This window comes from Bos indicus, chromosome 4, assembly GCF_029378745.1.
Source record: "Bos indicus isolate NIAB-ARS_2022 breed Sahiwal x Tharparkar chromosome 4, NIAB-ARS_B.indTharparkar_mat_pri_1.0, whole genome shotgun sequence".
Lineage (NCBI taxonomy): Eukaryota > Metazoa > Chordata > Mammalia > Artiodactyla > Bovidae > Bos > Bos indicus.
The window spans coordinates 50,087,098-50,108,952 of record NC_091763.1 but is presented as its reverse complement, the minus strand read 5'-3'; the positions used below and the strand labels follow the sequence as shown (position 1 = coordinate 50,108,952).

Genomic DNA, 21,855 nt, shown 5'->3' with positions numbered 1-21,855 from the left:
AGAGTCCCTTGGACTGCAAGGAGATCCAACCAGTCCATCCTAAAGGAAATCAATCCTGAATATTCATTGGAAGGACTGATACTGAAGCTGAAACTCCAATACTTTGGCCACTTGATGCAAAGAACTGACTCATTTAAAAAGACCCTAATTCTGGGAAAGATTGAAGGTGGAGGAGAAGGGGACGACAAAGGATGAGATGGTTGGATGGCATCACCGGCTCAATGGACATGAGTTTGAGTAAACTCTGGGAGTTGGTGATGGGCAGGGAAGCCTGGTGTGCTGCAGTCCATGGGATCGCAAAGAGTCGGACATGACTAAGTGACTGAACTGAACTGAATACATATTTATTACAAAAACAAATATATCAAAGAACACGGAGAAGTACAATTACATTAGTTTATTGATACAGTATAGATAAACTGTGAGTACAGATTGTTTTCAGCATAACATAGGTGTCACACATTTCTCCTGGCAATAGATGATGGATAGATAGATGGCCAGATAAAACACAATATTAGAAAGAATCTAGAATGATAATTTTTTTTTTCTATCTTTTTTTTATTTTATTTTATTTTTAAACTTTACAATATTGTATTAGTTTTGCCAAAATGATAAATTTTATTACTAGATGTCTCCCTAGAGATCAGCAAACCCAATCCCATTTAGCAAATGAGGAAATAAGGACCAGAGAGGCTAGCATTCTCCATTCTACAAACTTTAGGGCACTGACCATGTGCCAGGCACTTAGTGCTGGGCATATAAAAGTAAACAGAACATGGTAACCATACTCATGGCACTCATAGTCAGGCTAGTGAGTCAGAGTGTCCAGGAAGCAGGAAATTTTGACACAGCCTAGTAAGCATTATCAGAATAACATGTTCAAGCTACAAGTTGCACCCAGTCCAGGCTTGGGAGCAGCCTCTGAAGGCCATGCATGAGCTGACCTGGGAAGGATGAGCAGTATGAAATGCTGCCCCAGGGATGTAAGAGGAAACATAGTCTATCTAGTGAATCAAAGGAGCTCCAGTACAAGGGAATTCTCATCCTGGATTTCAGAAACAACAGTCTCCTGAATCCCACTGTGCTATTTTTAGAATACTACCTGTCTCTTTTGGTCTCTTGACGAGTTGATTCAGCACACATATCAATACTCTTGCATAGAAAAAAGGAAGAATACATGGCTCATGCTTACGCAGAAATAGACATTAAGATTTTCCAAACCCTCCTATGTAAAAATATATCTTTAGAGGAATCATTTCTTTTTACTATAGCCTTTTATTTCCTCCCCAAGTATTTACATCCATTGGGTCATGCCAAAAAGCTCTTAAGGCTAGAAGGGATTTTCAGAGATCACTGTGTCAGAGACCAAGGGAGCACAGGGTGGGGGAAAAGGAGGAGGTGCTGGGGGGATGGAGCAGTGGAAGCAATCCCTACCCTGGCACAGGCAATAAAGGGGCCAGTGTGTATAGAGAGCTTCAAAATTAATACTAACACTGACCACAGTCAATCTGCTCTTTTTATCACCACGTGCCAGCAATCCAGCAAGTCCCAGTAATGTCAGTAATAACACATTCGCCCCTGATGACCCTTCCCTCATCCTGTGTGTGCTGCCACACGACCTATACACCTGCATACACGGAAAGTGCAGGGTCCAGACAGGCTCTGGAAATACCTGAGGTCCCTGTGTTTGCCATCTCTTCATATATTACCACATATTCTCCATTCCATTCCTTTTTTTAAACCTAGCCCAAGTAGTCAAAAACCATACATTAAAGAAAACATATCAAAGAATTATGATATTTATCTCCAACGAAGACGCTCATTTCTCAAGTCTCAAATCTGACTAGAGCTGGGGCCACTGGTATCTGATGTCCGATGCTGTCCCTTCGGTGTTTGCAGGCTTACCAGGAGCATTCCTCGCTCATCCTCTCTGGTTGGGCTGTCTGGCATGTGCTTGGCGGGGTGAACACTGATGGGTCTTTAATGCCCAGCTGTATATCGAAAAACCGTGTGGACAATATCACACTGTAATTTTTGGTGACGGTTTCTTGGACAGGATAACAATCCTTGACGGTATAAATGCCAATCCAAGTTTCATCTATAAGAGGAAGGCAAGTTGAGTCTTTAATGTAGAAGACAGGCAAAATACAGTATGTTTTAATGTGGTAAAATGTAGCATTTTAACCACTTTTAAGTACAGTTCTGTGGCACTAAATGCAGTCACATTGTTATGAAAGTATCACCATCATCCATCTTCAGAGATTTTCCATCTCCCCCAGCTCAAACTCTGTGCCCACTAAACACTAACTCCCCATTCCCCCCTCCCTCAGCCCCTGGCAACCACCATTCTAGTTTTTGTTTCTCTGAGTCTGACTAGTCTACATACCTCACATAAGTGATATTATACAGTATTTGTCCTTTAGTGACTGGTTTATTTCACTTAGCGTAATGTCCTCAAGGTTCATCCATGTTGTAGCATGTATCAGAATGTCCTTCCTTTTTAAGTTTCAATAATATTCCACTGTATGTATACACCACCTTTGTCTACTCATTTGTCTGCTGATGGAAACTTGGGTTGTTTCTACCTCTGGCTATTATGAGTAGTGCTGCTGTGAATATGGATGTACAAATATCTCTTTAAGTCCTTGCTGTCAGTTCTTTGGGGTATATGCCAAAAAGTAGAATTACTAAGTCATATGATAATTCTATGTTTAATTTCAGAGGGAGCCATCATACTGTTTTCCACAGCAATAAAGGCCTGTGTTTATGAAACACTCTTGGGGGAGGTATGTGGGCAGCATTGCAGAGAAGAGCTTCACATCTCTGGATAAAAGACACATAATGGCGGTCGATATGGTCACTACAACTTTAGTTAGTGTTTTGGGGGAATGAAAAGGAGGCGCCCAGTTCTAACCTGTGCCTTAGACAAACATGTCACAGACCTTGGGGGCATCCCTTAACAGTCAAAGTGGAAAAAGTTACAGGGGGGTCTTAGAAGGCTGAGGGGTTTCAGATGCGATGCTGAGATCCCTGCATTACACAGCTAATAGAGTACATATGGGCACTTCAATGGAGTTAAACAATTTGATTAAGCTTCTAAATTTCCTTAATGACTACCTTCCTTAATGAGCTTAAACGTTTGTTTCCCTTCCTGCCTCTTGAGATGCAATACTTGAATACTTTGTTGAACCCTTACATGATCTGGCTGACTTTCTGTCCGACCATTCCTGGACAGTGATCTGCTCCTGGGGCCCCCCTATGGAGTATTGGTCCTCAAAGGTGGAGTTCTGAGGAATGTCCAGAGGGTCCCAGGGCTCTGTCAAGGTGATCTTGGAGCACTGCTTGGTGGCTTGTTCGATCTGAAACATCACTCCATCCTTATAGAGCAAAATATATTCAAATAATCTGGAAGATAGATTAAGAGAGAACATTCAGGACTTTATGTTGCAATCACCATGTCTTTTATCAGCATTAAAGTCAAAGGCCTTTGATACAAATTACTGTTAAAATAGAGAAAAAATAGTTTTGCTTGTGAGGCAATTATTTACTTATTTATAAACACTAGGCACCCAAACAACTTGAATAGAAAATAAAGCTCAGAGGTCAAAACTGAATATTCCTGAGACAATTACCTATCAGTTACCTATTAACTTATCAAGTACCTATTGTATGACAGACCCTCTGCTTGGGAGACAAACACAAGGAGGTGAGACCTTGAGTTAGCAGCTGGTTTGTGACATTTTAGCCTTAGAGACACAGGAGGATTTGACTCTTGGCCTTAGTTGAGTCCTTACAGCAATGAGTCAGGGACTCCAGGGATATGCTGTAGACAGGATGACAAGAGTTGAGGAGGTACCAGGCAACTGTGCCCCACTGTCTCAACTGTCATCATAGGAATGGGCTTCGGTGAGGTGCAGCTGCACTGGGAATGAGCTGAGACAGGCAAGGACAAAAGCTGAGGGACCCCAATCAAATGGCGTCTCTGGATTGAGTTTGTCTGCATGCTCTCAGCCTCTTCCCTCACGCCCAGTGCACACACTTTGTGCAGAGCAAGCCGGAAGTATCCCAGGCTGTGCTTGAGCTCACAGACTGCCCGCCATCACCTTGCATGCTGTGTGGTCATCAGCCTTGTATCTTTCTTAAAACTAAGCCATCTTGATGTTGGATGAAGCTTGCTGCGTTTCCATGCATTCAACTGTCAGTCTAAAACTCAGGGCACTGTTGCTGACCCAGTGGAGTGAGGTTGCAACCCTGACTTCAAAAGTGAAATGTGAAACATCTGAAGGCAGAAGAGCCCAGAGAAATAGCTTTCCATGAGCAAATAACAATAGTCAATTGTTCATCTGTGGTACATACGGCTCACTCCACCCCACAACCCCCCAGAGGATGCCTGTTTTCCATCTCAAGTCAGGGGTTGAAATTTATTTTCTTCAAAAAAATTTTGTAAATGATAAGTTTCTATATGGTCAAATAGTACCATATGAGCTAGGATAAAAATATGAATATAACCTCATTTTATGTATTTAGAAATATTGACCCTGCTTATTCCAGTAAATGTTTGACATGGCTTATGAGAGTAAAACCCAAGCACAGACTTTGAGAAGTGGGAGTGACTGGAGGAAGAAAAGGAAGTGTTCATTTTATGTGCTATTGCTCAAAACTGGAGCAAATCTCTCATATAGAAGCTGGGTTCACATCAAACTATAAGTCCTTTGGAGGAGTTTGGAGTTGGACTGTGGCACATCAGAGTCTAAACATTCATGGAAGGAATACAGAAATATTTGCATCAACTTTAGAGCACAGTCCAGTCATCATAGGGGATTCCCTGTTCATACACAAATCCTGCTCCATGACCCTTTCAGTGAGGGCAGCACCTATACTGTACGCCCCAAGGAGTGGTTGTCTCCATCGTCCTTCTCCTCACCACCAGCTTCATCTTATTGTGCTTCCCCAAGTTTAAGGCGTTTAGGCTACAGCCATTCCTAGCTTTGGCTGATACTCTAGTTGTATGCAACTGAAAGATATGCAGCCAGGTGCAGGAAAAAGGAGCTTCCTTCCTGAAACTCAGCCCGAGAATCCACGTGAGCACAGAAGTGGAAGCCTGGCAGCCATGTTTATGTATGTGAGCTGGTCACCCTCCACAGAGCTTCAGAGAGCACAGGGGGACATCTGACCTGGGGAGGGGTGGGGAGGTGGGGGAAACAACCAGATTGTCTCTCATTCAGACATGTGGAATTGATACCAAACGTCTACTAGTCAGTCACTTCTCGTGGCTGGTCGTGTCATATGTAAGCTCAGAAGTCATGGGAGGCTAATTTGCAATAGGTGAACTAAAAGTAAAGAAGGAACAGAGAAGCAGCAACAAGCTGGGATTCCAACAGCTATTCATTTTCTGAATGTATTTCCTCTCTCAGGCCCAGTGCCTACAGATCCACCTGCAGAATTATGATGTTTCCTTTGTTCTAATAAGTTTCCTTTTTCTGCTTGGAACTTTTTGTGTGACTCATAACCAGGACTCATTTCTAATACAGTTGAGGATTCCACTGTTCCATTGAGAGCCCCGGGAACAGCTGCCAGCACAGCTGTTCTGGGAGAGGCACCACACAGACCACGGCAGAGCCAAGGGCATGGATGGACGCCTGTCAGTCACCTGTGGGGCAAGGGAGGAGGGCAGCAGAAAAGGAACTCTGCCAACTTCACTGTTTGCCTGAGGCCAGATCTGTCCATACACAGAAGTAAAATTTAATTTAAAAATGAGAATTCTGGACTTGAAACAATCACTGCAAAAGGTTAACATTTGTTAATTCTGGGTGGTCTGAACACAGGTGTTTGTTATGATGTTTTCTGTACTTTTCTAAGTTTTCAAAATATTTAATTTGAAAAAAAAAAAGAGGGCATAGTCTGATACTGACATTATGTTGACAGTGCCTTAAGTAAAACAAAATATTAATTGAATGGGAAGCAAAATAGAACCGTATAATCATCTTTTCAAAATTCCATATGGATATTAATGCTAGTACTTCCCCATTCAAAGTTTTGGAAAAGAAGACGTTCATGGCTTGTATGTTTATATGAACATTTTCACAGTCAAGATGTGGGTTCTCTATCATAACCAGGATAAAGGGGCCTGGAGCCCAGTTAAGCCAGAAGGTCACAATGCAGAGATCAGCCAGGGTTGAAATGAATCATCTGTCTGGGATGCTGTGCGGGTAATAACCCATGGATCTGAAAGGGTAACAGACTTCAACAGAAACTGGATCCTGGGAGGTGAGATCAAAGCCTGGCTCTGAAGAGAAGGAAGTTGTGAGGACAGGAGTCACAAACCACACCCCTGGGTTACAGTCAAGCAAGGTGGGGGGCTAGAATGGGTGTGAAGGACGAGGCAGGCAGGCCAGCCCTGGGTCAAAAACAGACTGCAAACGCAGCCTCCTCACTGGCCAGACACCAAGCAAAGCACTGTTCCCAGGAGGGCCCCGACGCCGGGATCTCAGGCTCTCCAGGCCCAGCCAAGGGGTCGGCAGGCCAAGCTTTCCACAGCAACCCGATTGCAGAGGAGTGCTCAGTGCACCATTTGGCCTCCCACCTTGTGGGACAAAGGATTTTTGTGGCTTCTGATAAAATTCTCAGGCTGCATGGACAATTTCTGTTGTTTCCTGAAACATCCATTTTCCTAAAAACTGAAACTCTAATTTACAGAAAGAACAACTGTGTACATGTCAGAAATCTTCTGATTTCTCCATTTTAATTTTAATTGTAACATATACATAACACGAAATCTAACACCTTAACCATTTTTAAGTGTACAGTTCAGTGGTGGTAAGTATTTTCACATTGTTGTGCAACCAATCTCCATAACTCTTTCACCTGGCAAAACTGGAACGCCATACCCATTCAACAACATTTTTCTTCCTTCCTCAGCCCCTGGCAAGCACCATTCTATTTTCTGTCCCTATGAACTCGACTACTCTGAGTACCTCACGTAAGTGGAATCATACCTTTTTGTGACTGGGCTATTTCATTTCACACAATGTCCTTAAGATTCATGAGTAGCATGAGTCAGAATTTCCTTCCTTTATAAACCTAATATTCCACTGAATGTATAGATCACATATTTTTTATTAATTCATTCGAGGATGAACACTTGGGTTGTTTCCATCTTTTGGCATTGTAAATAGTGCTGCTATGAACATAAGTATGCAAATACATTAATTTTTAGTGTATGAACCACATTTTACAAAAATAATTATATATATTTTTTCTAACCTGTGTTTTAAGTTCAACAGTTTGTCCTTGGTAGTGGGCTTCCCTGGAGTCTCAGTGGTAAAGAATCTGCCTACCAATGCAGGTTCCATTCCTGGGTCGGGAAGATCCCCTGAAGAAGGAAATGGCAACCCACTCCAGTATTGTTGCCAGGGAAATCCCATGGACAGAGGAGTCTGGTGGGCTATATAGTCCATGGGGTCACAAAAGTGTTGGACACGACTTAGCAACTAAACAACAACAAAAGCAACATTCTTCCAAGTATTTCCAAAAAATACAGATGTCAAGTCATTTTCCCTAATTTACTATGAAATATTTTAAAAATGCAGGAATTGAAGAACGAGTACAATTATCACCCTTATATCTGCCATTTTGAATTCAACAATTTTTACATTTCATCGTATTTGCTCTATTTTCCAAGTATCTCTTACAAATAAGACTCTGTACTTCATGTCGCATCACATCAGAAGACAGGTGATGTTTCCACTATTAATGCTACCAACTTTGATCACCAAGTCATGTGATTACTCCAAATGTCTCCATCATAAAGGCATTTCTTTTTGCAACTGCCAAAGTGCCTGCGTGCTCAGTTGCCAAGTTGTGTCTGTCTCTTTGTGACCCCCATGGACTATAGCCTGCCGGGCTCCTCTGTCTATAGAGGAGAATTCCAGGCAAGAATACTGAAGTGGGTTGCTATTTCCTCCTCCAGGGGATCTTCCCGACCCAGGGATATAACCCATGTCTCTTGTGTCTCCTACATTGGTAGGCAGATTCATTACCACTGAGCCTCCTGGGAAGCCCCAGCTGCCAAGTAATTGGTGGGTAATACCTTGTGATGCTGAAAATATCTGTCACCCAATCATTTTAGGTAAAACCATTTCCTGAATCAATTATTTCACTGGTGGCTGATACAATGTTACCAGTGGTGTAGCAAACAGCATCTATCCACCAATCTAGTATCACTTTGCACTCTTGGGTTTTTATTTAACATACAACAAATGATTAAACTCATTATTCCATTTGATGCTCAAATTATCCCAATTTTGTCAGTAGGAGCTCCTTCTATCTGATATTTGTGACTTATAACATGACTCCATTAGTCTTTGAGTGACTCATGGCCTTCTGTGACACAAGTGTCCCAGACTCATCTTAGACTTTTCTTGCACTAAATCTACAATCAGTCATTTCTCTAAGGATCCCTGAATCTAACTGGGAAATAACTTGGAAACCAACATCAGGGCCCTAGATGTGCTCATTGTCATTGGGATGTCTTTGTTTTGAGAATATTTTAGTGGTTGGAGCCTTGTACATTTAAAAAAAAATCGTGAGTTCATACAGATATTTCCAATCTAAACTTAATGTTATAGATTCTTCTCTATCATTTTTTAATGTTTGTATATATTTTCTCTTAAAATAATCTAGAAACATAGCAAATTTATTTGCTTAATCCTACAATAGCTTTGAAATACTTTCAAAAGTGTTATCAAAGAATAAAACTGCCCAGTGAAGTTTAAAATATCATTGTAATTCTTTTCATGCTTAGAATACAACTCAATACTGCAGTAAATATTCACTTGGATTAAGCCTGTTCCCTGAGTGGGTACATTTCCAGGTTGATATGTCATTAGGTTCATTTGTTTGTTGTCAATTCAAGGACTTCACACTTTTCCTCTTTGATTTAATTTTATTATTTAAATATGTAAAAATTGTCATGTTTCAGAACTCAGAAAAATATAAAAAACCACATTCAGAGAAGTCTCCCATCTCAACTCCTGCCCCATCCCTTGATCTCCCGATAAACAGCACTTTTCATTGGCTTCCCTGTTTTTTCCTTTATTTCCTTTCAAAGATATAAGCAAACACATGCATGTACTCTTACTGCTCTCTTCTTTATAAAAGGGGTAGAATACTACATACACTTTTGGCACCTTGCTTTTTCCAGTCTCTATTAATACACTGAGGTTATCATTATTCTTTTTTATGGTCATATCAATAGTTTATTGTTGTAAGTAGCATTGATTATTTAGTCAGTCTCCTACTGGTGAGCACTGGCTTGTTTCCATTCTTATGATATTGCCCCAAACACCACAGTGAATAATCTTGTGCCATTTTGGAGGTATACATTTTGAATAAATCACTGATATGAAACTACAAGGACAACAGAATTTTGTTAAATATTATCAAATTTCTTTTTACAGAGTTGTACAATTTTGCACTTCTATCAATAATAAATGAAAGCACCTGTTTCCTTTGTAGTCTTGCCAACAGATCATGCTGTCAAACTTGGATGTGTGCCAATCTGATAAGTAAGAAACGTCAGGATTTTAAAAAAAAACAACACATTTTCCTTTTGGGGTTAGCATAATAAGCATACACTAGACTGCATAAATCTAAAGTGTAGAGCATGATAAAGTTTACAAACTGAAGAACTGGGATCCCCCATCCATATCCAGTTGTGGCACCTCTGAAGTCTTCTCTGGCCCCTCCCAGTCACTTTCCTTCCACAATGAATAGAATAGTGCTCAGTTGCTCAGTCGTGTCCGACTCTCGGCAACCCTATGGACTGTAGCCCATCAGGCTCCTCTCTCCATGGGATTCTCCAGGCAAGAATACTGGAGTGGGTTGCCATTTCCTCCTGCAGGGGATCTTCCCGACCAAGGGATGGAATCCTTGTCTGTTCCATCTCCCACATTGGTAGGCAGATTCTTTACCACTGAGCTACCAGGGAAGCCCACTACCAAGGACAAATTGTTGAATTTAAAATAGTGTAGTTTTAATTTGTCTTCATTCATTATTTTCGGCTGAAATATCTTTTCATACGTTTAAGGACCATATGACTGTCTCGGTTTTCTGTAGCTAGTGACTTAGCCTTTTGTGTCTTAGTTGCAGATATTTTTTCTCTGCCATTTGTCTGTTCACATTATTTGCATTTTTTCCTACAATGCATATTTTTGAAGTCAGATTCCTTTTACTGCTTTCAGATTTTGTCAGCTTTAGAAAACCTTTCCCTTCTCCCAGGTTATAAAAGAATTCACCGATGATTTCTCTTATCCGTATATGGTTTTCTTTTGTTAACATTTAGATCTTTAATTCATTTGGTATTTATTCGTGTGTATGATGTGAGATATGGGTACAATGTTATCTTTTCCCAATTGTTCTAACTCTATTGATTTAAAAGTCCATCTTTGCCGCAGTGACTTGAGATGCTGCCGTCCTTATACACCAATTCCAGCTGTACACTGGTCTACCCCAGAACTCTATTCCACTGGGTTGTCTATCTATTCATCCACCTGTATCACACTGCTTTAATTACAGCAACTTACTAGAATGCCATTTCATAATCTCATAGAATTTACTAGACCTCCCATGGTGTCCTCCTTTTCCAGGGCTTTCCTAAATACTTGCTTTTTAAATTTTGTGATATGAAATTTAGAATTAACTTATTGGGCTTCAGAAAAAACCACCTTTTTTGGCATTTGGGAGGACTGAGTTAACTTTCAATATTAATGTAGGAAGATTGGATATGCTCAGTCCTGTCCAACTCTTTGCAATCCCATGGACTGTAGCCCGCCAGGCTCCTCTGTCCATGGAATTTTCCAGGAAGAATACTGGAGTGGGTTGCCATTTCCTACTCCAAGGAAGAATGGATACCTGTATGATTTTGTTATTCTAGTTCCCCGCAAACAAAAAAAAAGTCCTTGTTGTTGTTCAGTTGCTAAGTTGTGTCTGACTCTGCAACCCCATGGACTGCAGCACACCCAGGCTCCTCTGTCTTCCACAATCTCCCAGTTTGCTCAAATTCATGTCCATTGAGTCAGTGATGCTATCTGACCATCTAATCATCTGCCACCCCCTTCACATCAGGTGGCATAAGTATTGGAGCTTCAGCTTCAGCAACAGTCCTTCCAATGAATATGCAGGGTTGATTTCTTTTAGGATTGACTGGTTTGATCTCCTTGCAGTCCAAGAGTTTTCTCTAGCACCACAATTCAAAAAATCTTCAGCACTCAGCCTTCTTTATGGTCCAACTCTCATATCCGTACATGACTACTGGAAAAACCATTGCTTTAACTATACAGACCTTTGGCATCAAAGTGATATCTCTGCTTTTTAATATGCTAATAGGTTTGTCACAGTTTTCCTTCCAAGGAGCAAGCATCTTTTAGTTACACAGCTGCAGTCACTGTCCACAGTAGTTCTGGAGCCCAAGAAAATAAAATCTGTCACTGTTTCCACTTTTTTCCCTTCTATTTGCCATGAAGTGATGGGACTGGATGCCATGATCTTAGTTTTTTGAATGTTGAGTTTCAAATCAGATTTTTCGCTTTTCTCTTTCACCCTCATGAGAGGCTCTTTAATTCCTCTTCACTTTCTCCCATTAGAGTGGTATCATCTGCATATCTGAGATTGTTGATATTTCTCCTGGCAATCTTGATTCCAGCTTGTGCTTCATCCAGTCTGGCATTTCACATGATATGCTCTGCATAGAAGTTAAACAGGGTAACAGTATACAACCTTGCCATACTCCCTTCCCAATTTTGAACCAGTGAGTTGTTCCATGTCCAGTTCTAACTGTTACTTCATGACCCACATACAGATTTCTCAGGAGACAGGTAAAATGCTCTGGTACTTTCATCTCTTTAAGAATTTTTCCAGTTTGTTGTGATCCACACAGTCAAAGACTTTAGTCAATAAAGCAGAAGTAGATGTTTTTCTGGAACTTGTAGCTCAATTGGTAAAGAATATACCTGCAATGCAGGAGACCCTGGTTCTCCTGGGCTGGGAAGATATGCTGGAGAAGGGATAGGCTCCCCACTCCAGTGTTCTTGTGCTTCCCTTGTGGCTCAGCTGGTAAAGAATCCACCTGCAATGAAGGAGACCTGAGTTTCATCCCTGCGTTGGGAAGATCAACTGGAGAAGGGAAAGGCAAGCCACTCCAGTATTCTGGCCTGGAGAATTCCATGGACTGTATAGTCCATGGGGTCACAAACAGTTGGACACAACTGAGCGACGTTCACTTTCACTTGCTTTCTCCATGATCCAATAAATGTTGGCAATTTGGTCTCTGATTCCTCTGCCTCTTCAAAACTTAGCTTGTACACCTGGAAGTTCTCAGTTCTCGTACTGCTGAAACCTAGCTTGAAGGTTTCTGAGCATAACCTTGCTAGCATGTGAAATGAGTGAAGCTGTATGGTAGTTTGAACGCGCTTTGGCATTGCCTTTCTTTGGGACTGGAATGAAAATTGACATTTTCCAGTCTTGTGGCCACTGCTGATTTTCCAAATTTGCCGGCATATTGAGTGCAGCACTTTAACAGCATCATCTTTTAGGATTTGAAATAACTCAGCTGGAATTCCATAACCTCCACTAGCTTTGTTCATAGTAATACTTCCTGAGGCCCACTTAATACTCCAGGATGTCCAGCTATAGGTGAGTGACCACACCATCATGGTTATCTGGGTCATTAAGACCTTTCTTTTATAGTTCTATGTATTCTTACCACCTCTCCTTAATCTCTTCTGGTTCTGTTAGGCCCTTACCATTTCTGTACTTTCAACCTTGCATGTCTTTACATCTTTCAAATCTCGTTTTGTTATTTTGTATGTATCAGCAGTATTTGAAATTTTTCTTATACATATTTTTAACATTTTCTTTAAATTTATTCATAAGTAGTTAGTCTTTTGTTGTTTTTGATGTTGCCGTTTTAAATGAGACCTTCCATTGTTATTTGCTATTTCTAGATTATTGTTTGTATATATTAAGGCTATTGATTTTTCAGGCTAATTTTATATACAGTTACCTTACTGAATTATCTTACTGTTTGAATTAGTTTTATTCTTTAGGCCTTTTGTGTTTTCCAGTATACTACATCCATATCATTCACTCAGTTGGTTCAGTCGCTCAGTCATGTCCAGCTCTTTGCGACCCCATGAATTGCAGCATGCCAGGCCTCACTGTCCATCACCAACTCCTGGAGTTTACCCAAACTCATGTCCATCGAGTCGGTGATGCCATTCAGCCATCTCATCCTCTGTTGTCCCCTTCTCCTCCTGCCCCCAATCCCTCCCCCCAGCAGCAGGGTCTTTTCCAATGAGTCAACTCTTCACATGAGGTGGCCAAAGTACTGGAGCTTCAGCTTTAGCATCAGTCCTTCCAATGAACACCCAGGACTGATCTCCTTTAGAATGGACTGGTTGGATCTCCTTGCAGTCCAAGGGACTCTCAAGAGTCTTCTCCAACACCACAGTTCAAAAGCATCAATTCTTCGTTGCTCAGCTTTCTTCACAGTCCAACTCTCACATCCATACATGACCACTGGAAAAACCATAGCCTTGACTAGACAAACCTTTGTTGGCAAAGTAATGTCTCTGCTTTTGAATATGCTATCTAGGTTGGTCGTAACTTTCCTTCCAAGGAGTAAGCGTCTTTTAATTTCATGGCTGCAGTCACCATCTGCAGTGATTTTGGAGCCTCCCAAAATAAAGTCTGACACTGTTTCCACTGTTTCCCCATCTATTTCCCATGAAGTGATGGGACCATATAACATGATCTTCGTTTTCTGAATGTTGAGCTTTAAGCCAACTTTTTCAGTCTCTTCTTTAACTTTCATCAAGAGGCTTTTTAATTCCTCTTCACTTCTGCCATAAGGGTGGTGTCATCTGCATATCTGAGGTTATTGAGATTTCTCCCAGCAATCTTGATTCCAGCTTGTGCTTCCAGCCCAGCATTTCTCATGATGTACTCTGCATGTAAGTTAAATAAGCAGAGTGACAATATACAGTCTTGACGTACTCCTTTTCCTATTTGGAACCAGTCTGTTGTTCCATGTCCAGTTCTAACTGTTGCTTCCTGACCTGCATATAGGTTTTCCAAGAGTCAGGTCAGGTGGTCTGGTATTCCCATCTCTTGAAGAATTTTCCACAGTTTATTGTGATCCACACAGTCAAAGACTTTGGCAGTCAATAAAGCAGAAATAGATGTTTTTCTGGAACTCTCTTGCTTTTTCCATGATCCAGCAAATGTTGGCAATTTGATCTCTGGTTCCTCTGCCTTTTCTAAAACCAGCTTGAACATCTGGAAGTTCACAGTTCATGGTTCATGGTTCACATCCATATCATTAGCAGAGATCATTTTTATCTCTTCTTTTCTAATTCTCATGTCTCTAAATATTCTATCTCTAATTACATTGGCCAGTGAATCAAACACAGTATTAAATAAAATGGAGCTAATGGACATTCTTGTTTTCTTCCTGAGTTTAGTGGGAAAGGTGCTATGGTTTCAACATTAAGCACATTAAAAATGATACAGATTTCATCATATTAAGGAAGCATCAATTTGTTCTTATTGAATGTTTTGTATCAAGATTGTTAATTGAGTTTTATCATCCACCTTTCATAGATGTTTATAGATTCCTTAAAACAGGATCATCCGTACATTCCTGGAATAAACCTCGATCATAATATATTCTTTTTTTCATGTGCTATGGGGTTCAGTCTCGGAGAAGGCAATGACACCCCAACTCCAGTACTCTTGCCTGGAAAATCCCATGGATGGAGGAGCCTGGTGGGCTGCAGTCCATGGGGTCGCTAAGAGTAGAACACGACTGAGCGACTTCACTTTCACTTTTCACTTTCATGCATTGGAGAAGGAAATGGCAACCCACTCCAGTGTTCTTGCCTGGAGAATCCCAGGGACGGGGGAGCCTGGTTGGCTCCCATCTATGGGGTCGCACAGAGTCGGACACGACTGAAGCAACTTAGCAGCAGCAGCATTGGGTTCAGTCTACTATTTAGTAATTTGTAATCAATGATTCCATCAATTTTCCTACATGACAATGCTTTACAATACTTATTAGATGCATATTTCTCTTTTATGTATGTATATATACACACACACCATAATTTGCTTCAGTAGTTCCCTACTCATGACCACTTACATTATTTTCACAGTTTGTTAGTATTAACAATACTAAATACAAATTGGAGATAAGCCCTTTTGCTTTCTGTTTTTATATTCCTATTTAACAACATCACTCATTATCAGTGAAATGCAAATCAGAACCACTATGAGGTACCATTTCAGGCCAGTCAGAATGGCTGCGATCCAAAAGTCTACAAGCAATAAATGCTGGAGAGGGTGTGGAGAAAAGGGAACCCTCTTACACTGTTGGTGGGAATGCAAACTAATACAGCCACTATGGAGAACAGTGTGGACATTCCTTAAAAAACTGGAAATAGAACTGCCTTATGACCCAGCAACCCCACTGCTGGGCATACACACTGAAGAAACCAGAATTGAAAGAGACACATATACCCCAATGTTCATCCCAGCTCTGTTCATAATAGCCAGGACATGGAAGCAACCTAGATGTCCATCAGCAGATGAATAGATGGGAAAGCTGTGGTACATATACATAATGGAGTATTACTCAGCCATTAAAAAGAATACATTTGAATCAGTTCTAATGAAGTGGATGAAACTGGAGCCTATTATACAGAGTGAAGTAAGCCAGAAAGAAAAACACCAATACAGTATACTAACGCATATATATAGAATTTAGAAAGATGGTAACAATAACCCTGTATATGAGACAGCAAAAGAGACACTCATGTATAGACCAGTCTTTTGGACTCTGTGGCAGAGGGAGAGGGTGGGATGATTTGGGAGAATGGCATTGAAACATGTATAATATCATATATGAAATCAGTCGCCAGTCCAGGTTTGATGCACGATACTGGATGCTTGGGGCTGGTGCACTGGGACGACCCAGAGGGATGGTATGGGGAGGGAGGGGGGAGGAGGGTTCAGGATGGGGAACACGTGTATATCTGTGGCGGATTCATTTTGATATATGGCAAAACCAATACAATATTGTAAAGTTAAAATTTAAAAAAAATAAATAAAATTTAAGAACTGGGATTGTTGGATCAAAAGGAAATTCCCATTTTATATTATATGAGTTACTCCTGCTGCTGCTGCTAAGTCACTTCAGTCGTGTCCGACTCTATGCGACCCCATAGACGGAAGCCCACCAGGCTCCCCGTCCCTGGGATTCTCCAGGCAAGAACACTGGAGTGGGTTGCCATTTCCTGCTCCAGTGCATGAAAGTGACAAGTGAAAGGGAAGTCGCTCAGTCGTGTCCAGCTCTTAGCAACCCCATGGACTGCAGCCTACCAGGCTCTTCTGTCCATGGGATTTTCCAGGCAAGAGTACTGGAGTGGATTGCCATTGCCTTCTCCGATATGAGGTACTACTATTTCCCAAAAAGGAACAGTGGAATTTTTAACTGGGTGTAGAGTATCATTAATTTCCTCCCATTAGAAAAGGTACTAAAAGTGTATGCTACTGTGAGAAAATGGGAGAAAACCTTTCTGTCTAATTTTTCTACCTCAGGATAATGTTTACAGACATTACAGTGTTAAAAGCACTGTAAAGAAGTCTTGGTCAAGGAATTAAGGATCCCAGTCTACCAATGGTGAACTATATCATCATAATTTTAAACTATATTTTCCATATGTAAAGAGAGATTAAAAATTTAAATCTCACAGCATTATTATGAAGACAATTTTAGATAATGAATGTGAAATTATTGCATAAATGCAAGGATTTATAGCTTTGTAGGAAAGTGTGATTACAGTTGGATTTGCCATAATCAGTTAATGTTTAACAAGTAAACTATTCATTTAACATGTACACATTAAGATGTGATCTACTATGTAGCAAAAGGTTAATTCATTCAGATGAAATGGAGAGATGAAGGAGACAACACTTCTGAGGCACAATGAGGCCTTTTGTGGAAGACATAGCAGGCATTCTCACCCATTCTTCCTGACCTGCCTCTCAATATAGAGGCTGAGAAAGTATACTTATATGCTTATTTTCTTAGTTTTCTTTGAAGCTAGGAGTGTTATCAGTTCTGGTCTTGGAGACCTAAAAATAAGTCTATGGGGAAAGGGAATCCTTTGGAAATTTCTTTGCTCTCAAAAAATAGAAGAGGAGAATCTCTGTTCCACTTCCTTCATTTTCTTTGAACATAGTTGAGTAAGAATATAAGGCTTGGAGTAAAGGCAGCCATCTTGAAGCCACAAGGCAACATGTCAGCGTACCCTCTTGCAACTATGAGTCAGCATACTGAGAGTGGCAAAGTGGATGGATGGAGAAGAACCAGGACCCCTGATGAAACTGCTGAGTCAAACCTACAAACACATATCACCAGAATTCTGAAGTAAACAAACATCTTTCAATTTAAGCCAATGACAGTCAAATTTTCTGCAGCCAAAAGGAGAAATAAGTAAAAACAAATACTTCATAGATATTACCTGTTGGATACCTTATAACAACAAGTCTATGAAAGCCTTCCATTCTAGAATGAGCAGCGTCCAAGGATTTGGTTAATCCTAGAACTCGAAATACCAGAGCCTGGCCTGGGCATAAATGAACTCAAAAGCTACTGCCTTCACAGCCAAAAGGCAACTGTTTTTCTGTCTTGAATTGGGGTAGTCAGAAAAAAAAAAAAAAACAATATAGGGCAGAAGTTACAAACCGGCAAATTCAGCTGGATGACATTATTAGCTTTTTTCATTAAAAAAAAAAAATGGATGAGAAAATACGAGGCTCGGAGCATAATTTAGTAGTAAATAATGATGCCATGATCAAACCCAAGATGTGATCTCCAATCAGACTCGCTCTAATTCACTAATACCACACTCTTTGCCTCCTTCCACAGGGGAAAGGAACGATTTTTCCCATTCACGTAGAAGTACTTGGCCGTCCAAGATATACTAAATTACAGAAAAGGGAGTGGACAAATATTATATTGTGATTACAAAAGTACTTTGGCTTTTATGGAAGAAATTGGACAAATTTTGGATTTGTTTAATATGCAGTACAATAGATTAGTAATGCATGCCGGCTCTCTGACTCTCAGCAGGAAGAACTGAGCTGCGGCCACTTGACATTCTGGCGTATACCAAGATCGAGTTACACCCTACAGTAATCATGAGACATAAAAGAAAAACACTATTTCAAAATTGTCGTGTTAGACACCAACTCATCATGCAGGCTTATGCCAACCGCATATAACAAAAGGAAAATTCAGTTACTTGAGAATGCAGCCCTAGGAAAAGTCAAGTCAAAGAATAATTATGTGTGCAATTTAAGAAGCTGTAAGGTGATGGGCCTCCACTACTTGGATTCTAGTTCAAAAGAAGAAAAGGATGCTCAAGAAACTAAAGAGATTCCCCCCCCCCAAAAAATGTATCTGGATGAATATTGGCAATGTGTAGGCATGTATTCTTTCATCTGATGAAAGATAATAATAAAAAAATTTCTCATGAGGCAATAATTCAAGGAGGGTTTTTTTCTACCACCATTAAAAGAAAACGCCTCATTAGCACTGAGACACCCGTGTTGCCATGGCACGTGGTGATTTCTAAAACTTCATATCAGGGGTATTAAGGAGGCTGGGAGGATACAAGCACAGTCAGGGTCATATAGTCAGCACTCTGCTTTTCAGCAGAGAATAATAGTTCCCAGGTGGCGCTAGTGGTAAAGGACCTGCCTGCCAATGCAGGAGACATAAGAGAAACGGATTCAGTGTCTGGGTCTGGAAGATCCCCTGGAAGGGGGCAAGGCAACCCACTCCAGTATTCTTGCCTGGAGATCCCATCAACAGAGGAGCCTGGCAGGCTACAGTCCATGGGGTCGCAAACAGTTGAACACGACTGAAGCAGCTTAGCACACAGCACACACTATGTTGAAATAAACACACACACACACAGCCTTCCAGCTAACAGTTAACAAAACAAAAATACAAATCTTATTTTTCACTTTCACCAGGATTTGGGATTTTGCATTTAAGAAAAAAAGGAATAATGTATGACCACAAGAATAGCTTTCCACTGAAAAACATGATTATCAAGATAGAAAGTGCAGTGAAAGTAGTATGAAGCAGACTGGCTATGGGAACCAACAAAAACAAAAAGCAGAGCAGTGAGTTAAAAGGTGCTATTCCAGAACTCAAGTGAAAAAAACATAAAAAGTGATGAAAGGCTAATGAAAAGATAAAAAATGTTGGGGGGAGGCAGGTGTATGAGAATCAGTACATGATAAATAGAGAGATATTCTACAAGGAACAAATAGAGAAGACGAAATATCAAGCCTCCAGAAATTTCCCTAGAACTGCACATTAACCAAGAGATGTTAATAAAGTTCAAAGATTAACATATACATCCAACTATCTATAAAATAGACAAACACCAAGGACCTATTATGTAGCACAGGGAACTATATTCAATATGTTATAATAACTTATAATGGAAAAGAATCTGGAAAATAATATATATATTTATATATTATATATATATATAACTGAACCTCTTTTCTGTATACACAAACCGTTGTAAATCAACTATACTTCAATAAAAATTTTTTTAAAAGTTCAAGGTTAACAAAATACAGTGTACAAAGACTTGGGCAGAAAAAAATTGTTAAAACTAAACAAAAATTACTTTGGTATCAAACTTCTCTTCTAGAATTCTAAATGCCATAAAAAATTTAAGCAAAAATACTATTATTACCCAATGAATTATATGCACCCACAAATTATCATTATGTGAAAAAACAATAAGATATTCTCTGACATTCAAAATCTCTGAAATTACACCATCACAGCAATTCCATATCTGAAAAAAATTAATTGAATATATTCTCTAGCTGACCAAAACATGAATCAAATCTAGGAGTCAGGTGAATGTGAATATAAATATAAAAGAAACTGCATTGAATAATAAAAGTAGTAAAATAATTCATGTTTCTCGTTCAACAGAGGACATTGTGGCAAAGCTACTTAGCAGTTTATACAAACACACACTATAAAAATTCCTCTGTGTTTTAACAAGTGAAGAAGTTGACCTTTTAGAGGCTTGACTCAGTGTGGTGAAAGAAGGAAAGACAAGAAGCCATCCAAACACTTTAAATTCTTTTCCACATACCAAGTGGGACCTAAATAAATACTTGTCTTTTACAAAAGAAACTGTGTTCTGGCACCAGAAAAGCAGATCCCAAAGAAGACCAAGCCTTCAGGAGGGTGGCTCCTCTGGGGTCTCAGGGGTAAGCCAGACAATAACCAACACTGGCTGCAGGGAGAATCACTGTCCAAAATAGAATCTGTTACAAAGAGCTCGACTGAAAGGGAGGACTCCCATATCCAGAGGAAACATGTAAACTATACCAGAACACAGCACGTAACTTGGCATCTCAGTGGGTATTAAATATGAGGTGGATTCTCTCCCCAGCATCCTGTGCTCCCAAGAGCACAGGCTGTAGAATTTCCACTGGTCCACTACCTGTTTCTCCTGAAATGAGAGTTTCTATCCCACTGGGCTTTCTCTGCCTTTACTGCCTCTGCCTCCCCACTTACACCAGGGCCTCTCTGCCAAGAGTGGTCCTGGAGATTCTGAAGCAGATGCTGTTTCCACTTGACTTCAGCCAACTCAGATAGCTCCATGGTGGTCGGGCATCTTCCTCAGAGGAATGTCTGTCTTTTCCAGCTTGGATCCTGGGTTATTGGCTTCTCAGTGAGACTCTGGGCAGCAGGCCTTATGATTCCAAAGGATATAAGAGGTGTCCCATTAAGGGACTTGGGGGCAATGTTTTAGTAGCTTTGGCATCAGTGCAGATGGTCCTGCTAACCACAGTCCTCCCTGCAAGTATTTTCAAGCAACCCTGAAGCCCTTGCATTCATTATGGCTGTTCCTGGATGCCACACCAACTAGTCTGGTGGTTCATGATGTCTCCTATAGTCCTCGTAAGTTATATCTCACCTATAGCTGACAAGATTACATCAGACCCAGGAACCTGTATGCCCCTTGGCCCTGTGCCACTATCTTCCCATTGGCTAGCATCTTCCTTGACAACTTCTGATATGCTCAAGAGCAGGTTCTCTGGGTCATATGACCTGAATTTTTTTCTTCCCCAAAGTTATGTTGAAAACCTAAAGCCCAAGATGAGTGTTTAGGAGTGAGGTCTTTGGAAGGTGATTTGGCCAAGAGCCTTCACAAATGGAATTATCCTCCAATTAAAAAAAAAAAAAAATTCACATAGTAGCACTCAGAAGCAGAGGAAGGCCCTGCTGGGGCTGGGTTCAGGGCCTGCCTGCCATGGATGTTGAATGTTTCCAAATGATCTTTCTATATTTCTTCAGATGACTGTATAACTTTTCTTGTTTATTCTATAAATATAATGAGTTACATTGACTGAATTTTTAATTTTAAAACTTGCATAATCACTAGGTCAAGATCCATTTTATATACATATATATAAATATATATATAAATACAAATATATATTTATATATATGTATATAAAATTACATACTGTTGGATTTAAAGATTCCCAGGTGGCTCAGTGGATAAAGAATCTGCCTACAATGCAGAGGGCTTCCCTGGTGGCTCAGAGGGTAAAGCATCTGCCTGCAATGCGGGAGACGTGTGTTCAATCCCTGGGTGGGGAAGATTCCCTTGAAGAAGGAAATGGCAACCCACTCCAGTATTCTTGCCTGGAAAACCCCATGGGATGGAAAGCCTGGTGGGCTAC

The 21,855-nt window shown here is 40.4% G+C and overlaps 1 protein-coding gene across 1 annotated transcript in view; it reads right to left on the bottom strand.

Moving 5' to 3' along the window:
• Window positions 1-382: 382 nt before the first annotated feature.
• EPDR1 (ependymin related 1) overlaps window positions 383-21,855 on the bottom strand; it is a 36,765-nt gene continuing 15,292 nt past the window's right edge. Inside the window, exons 2-3 of the mRNA XM_019958708.2 lie at window positions 3,197-3,405; window positions 383-2,098 (exon numbers count right to left, since the gene is read on the bottom strand). Coding sequence (XP_019814267.1) covers window positions 1,902-2,098; window positions 3,197-3,405 — 406 coding nt within the window. The 3' untranslated portion in view covers window positions 383-1,901. The remainder of the gene's footprint in view (window positions 2,099-3,196; window positions 3,406-21,855) is intronic.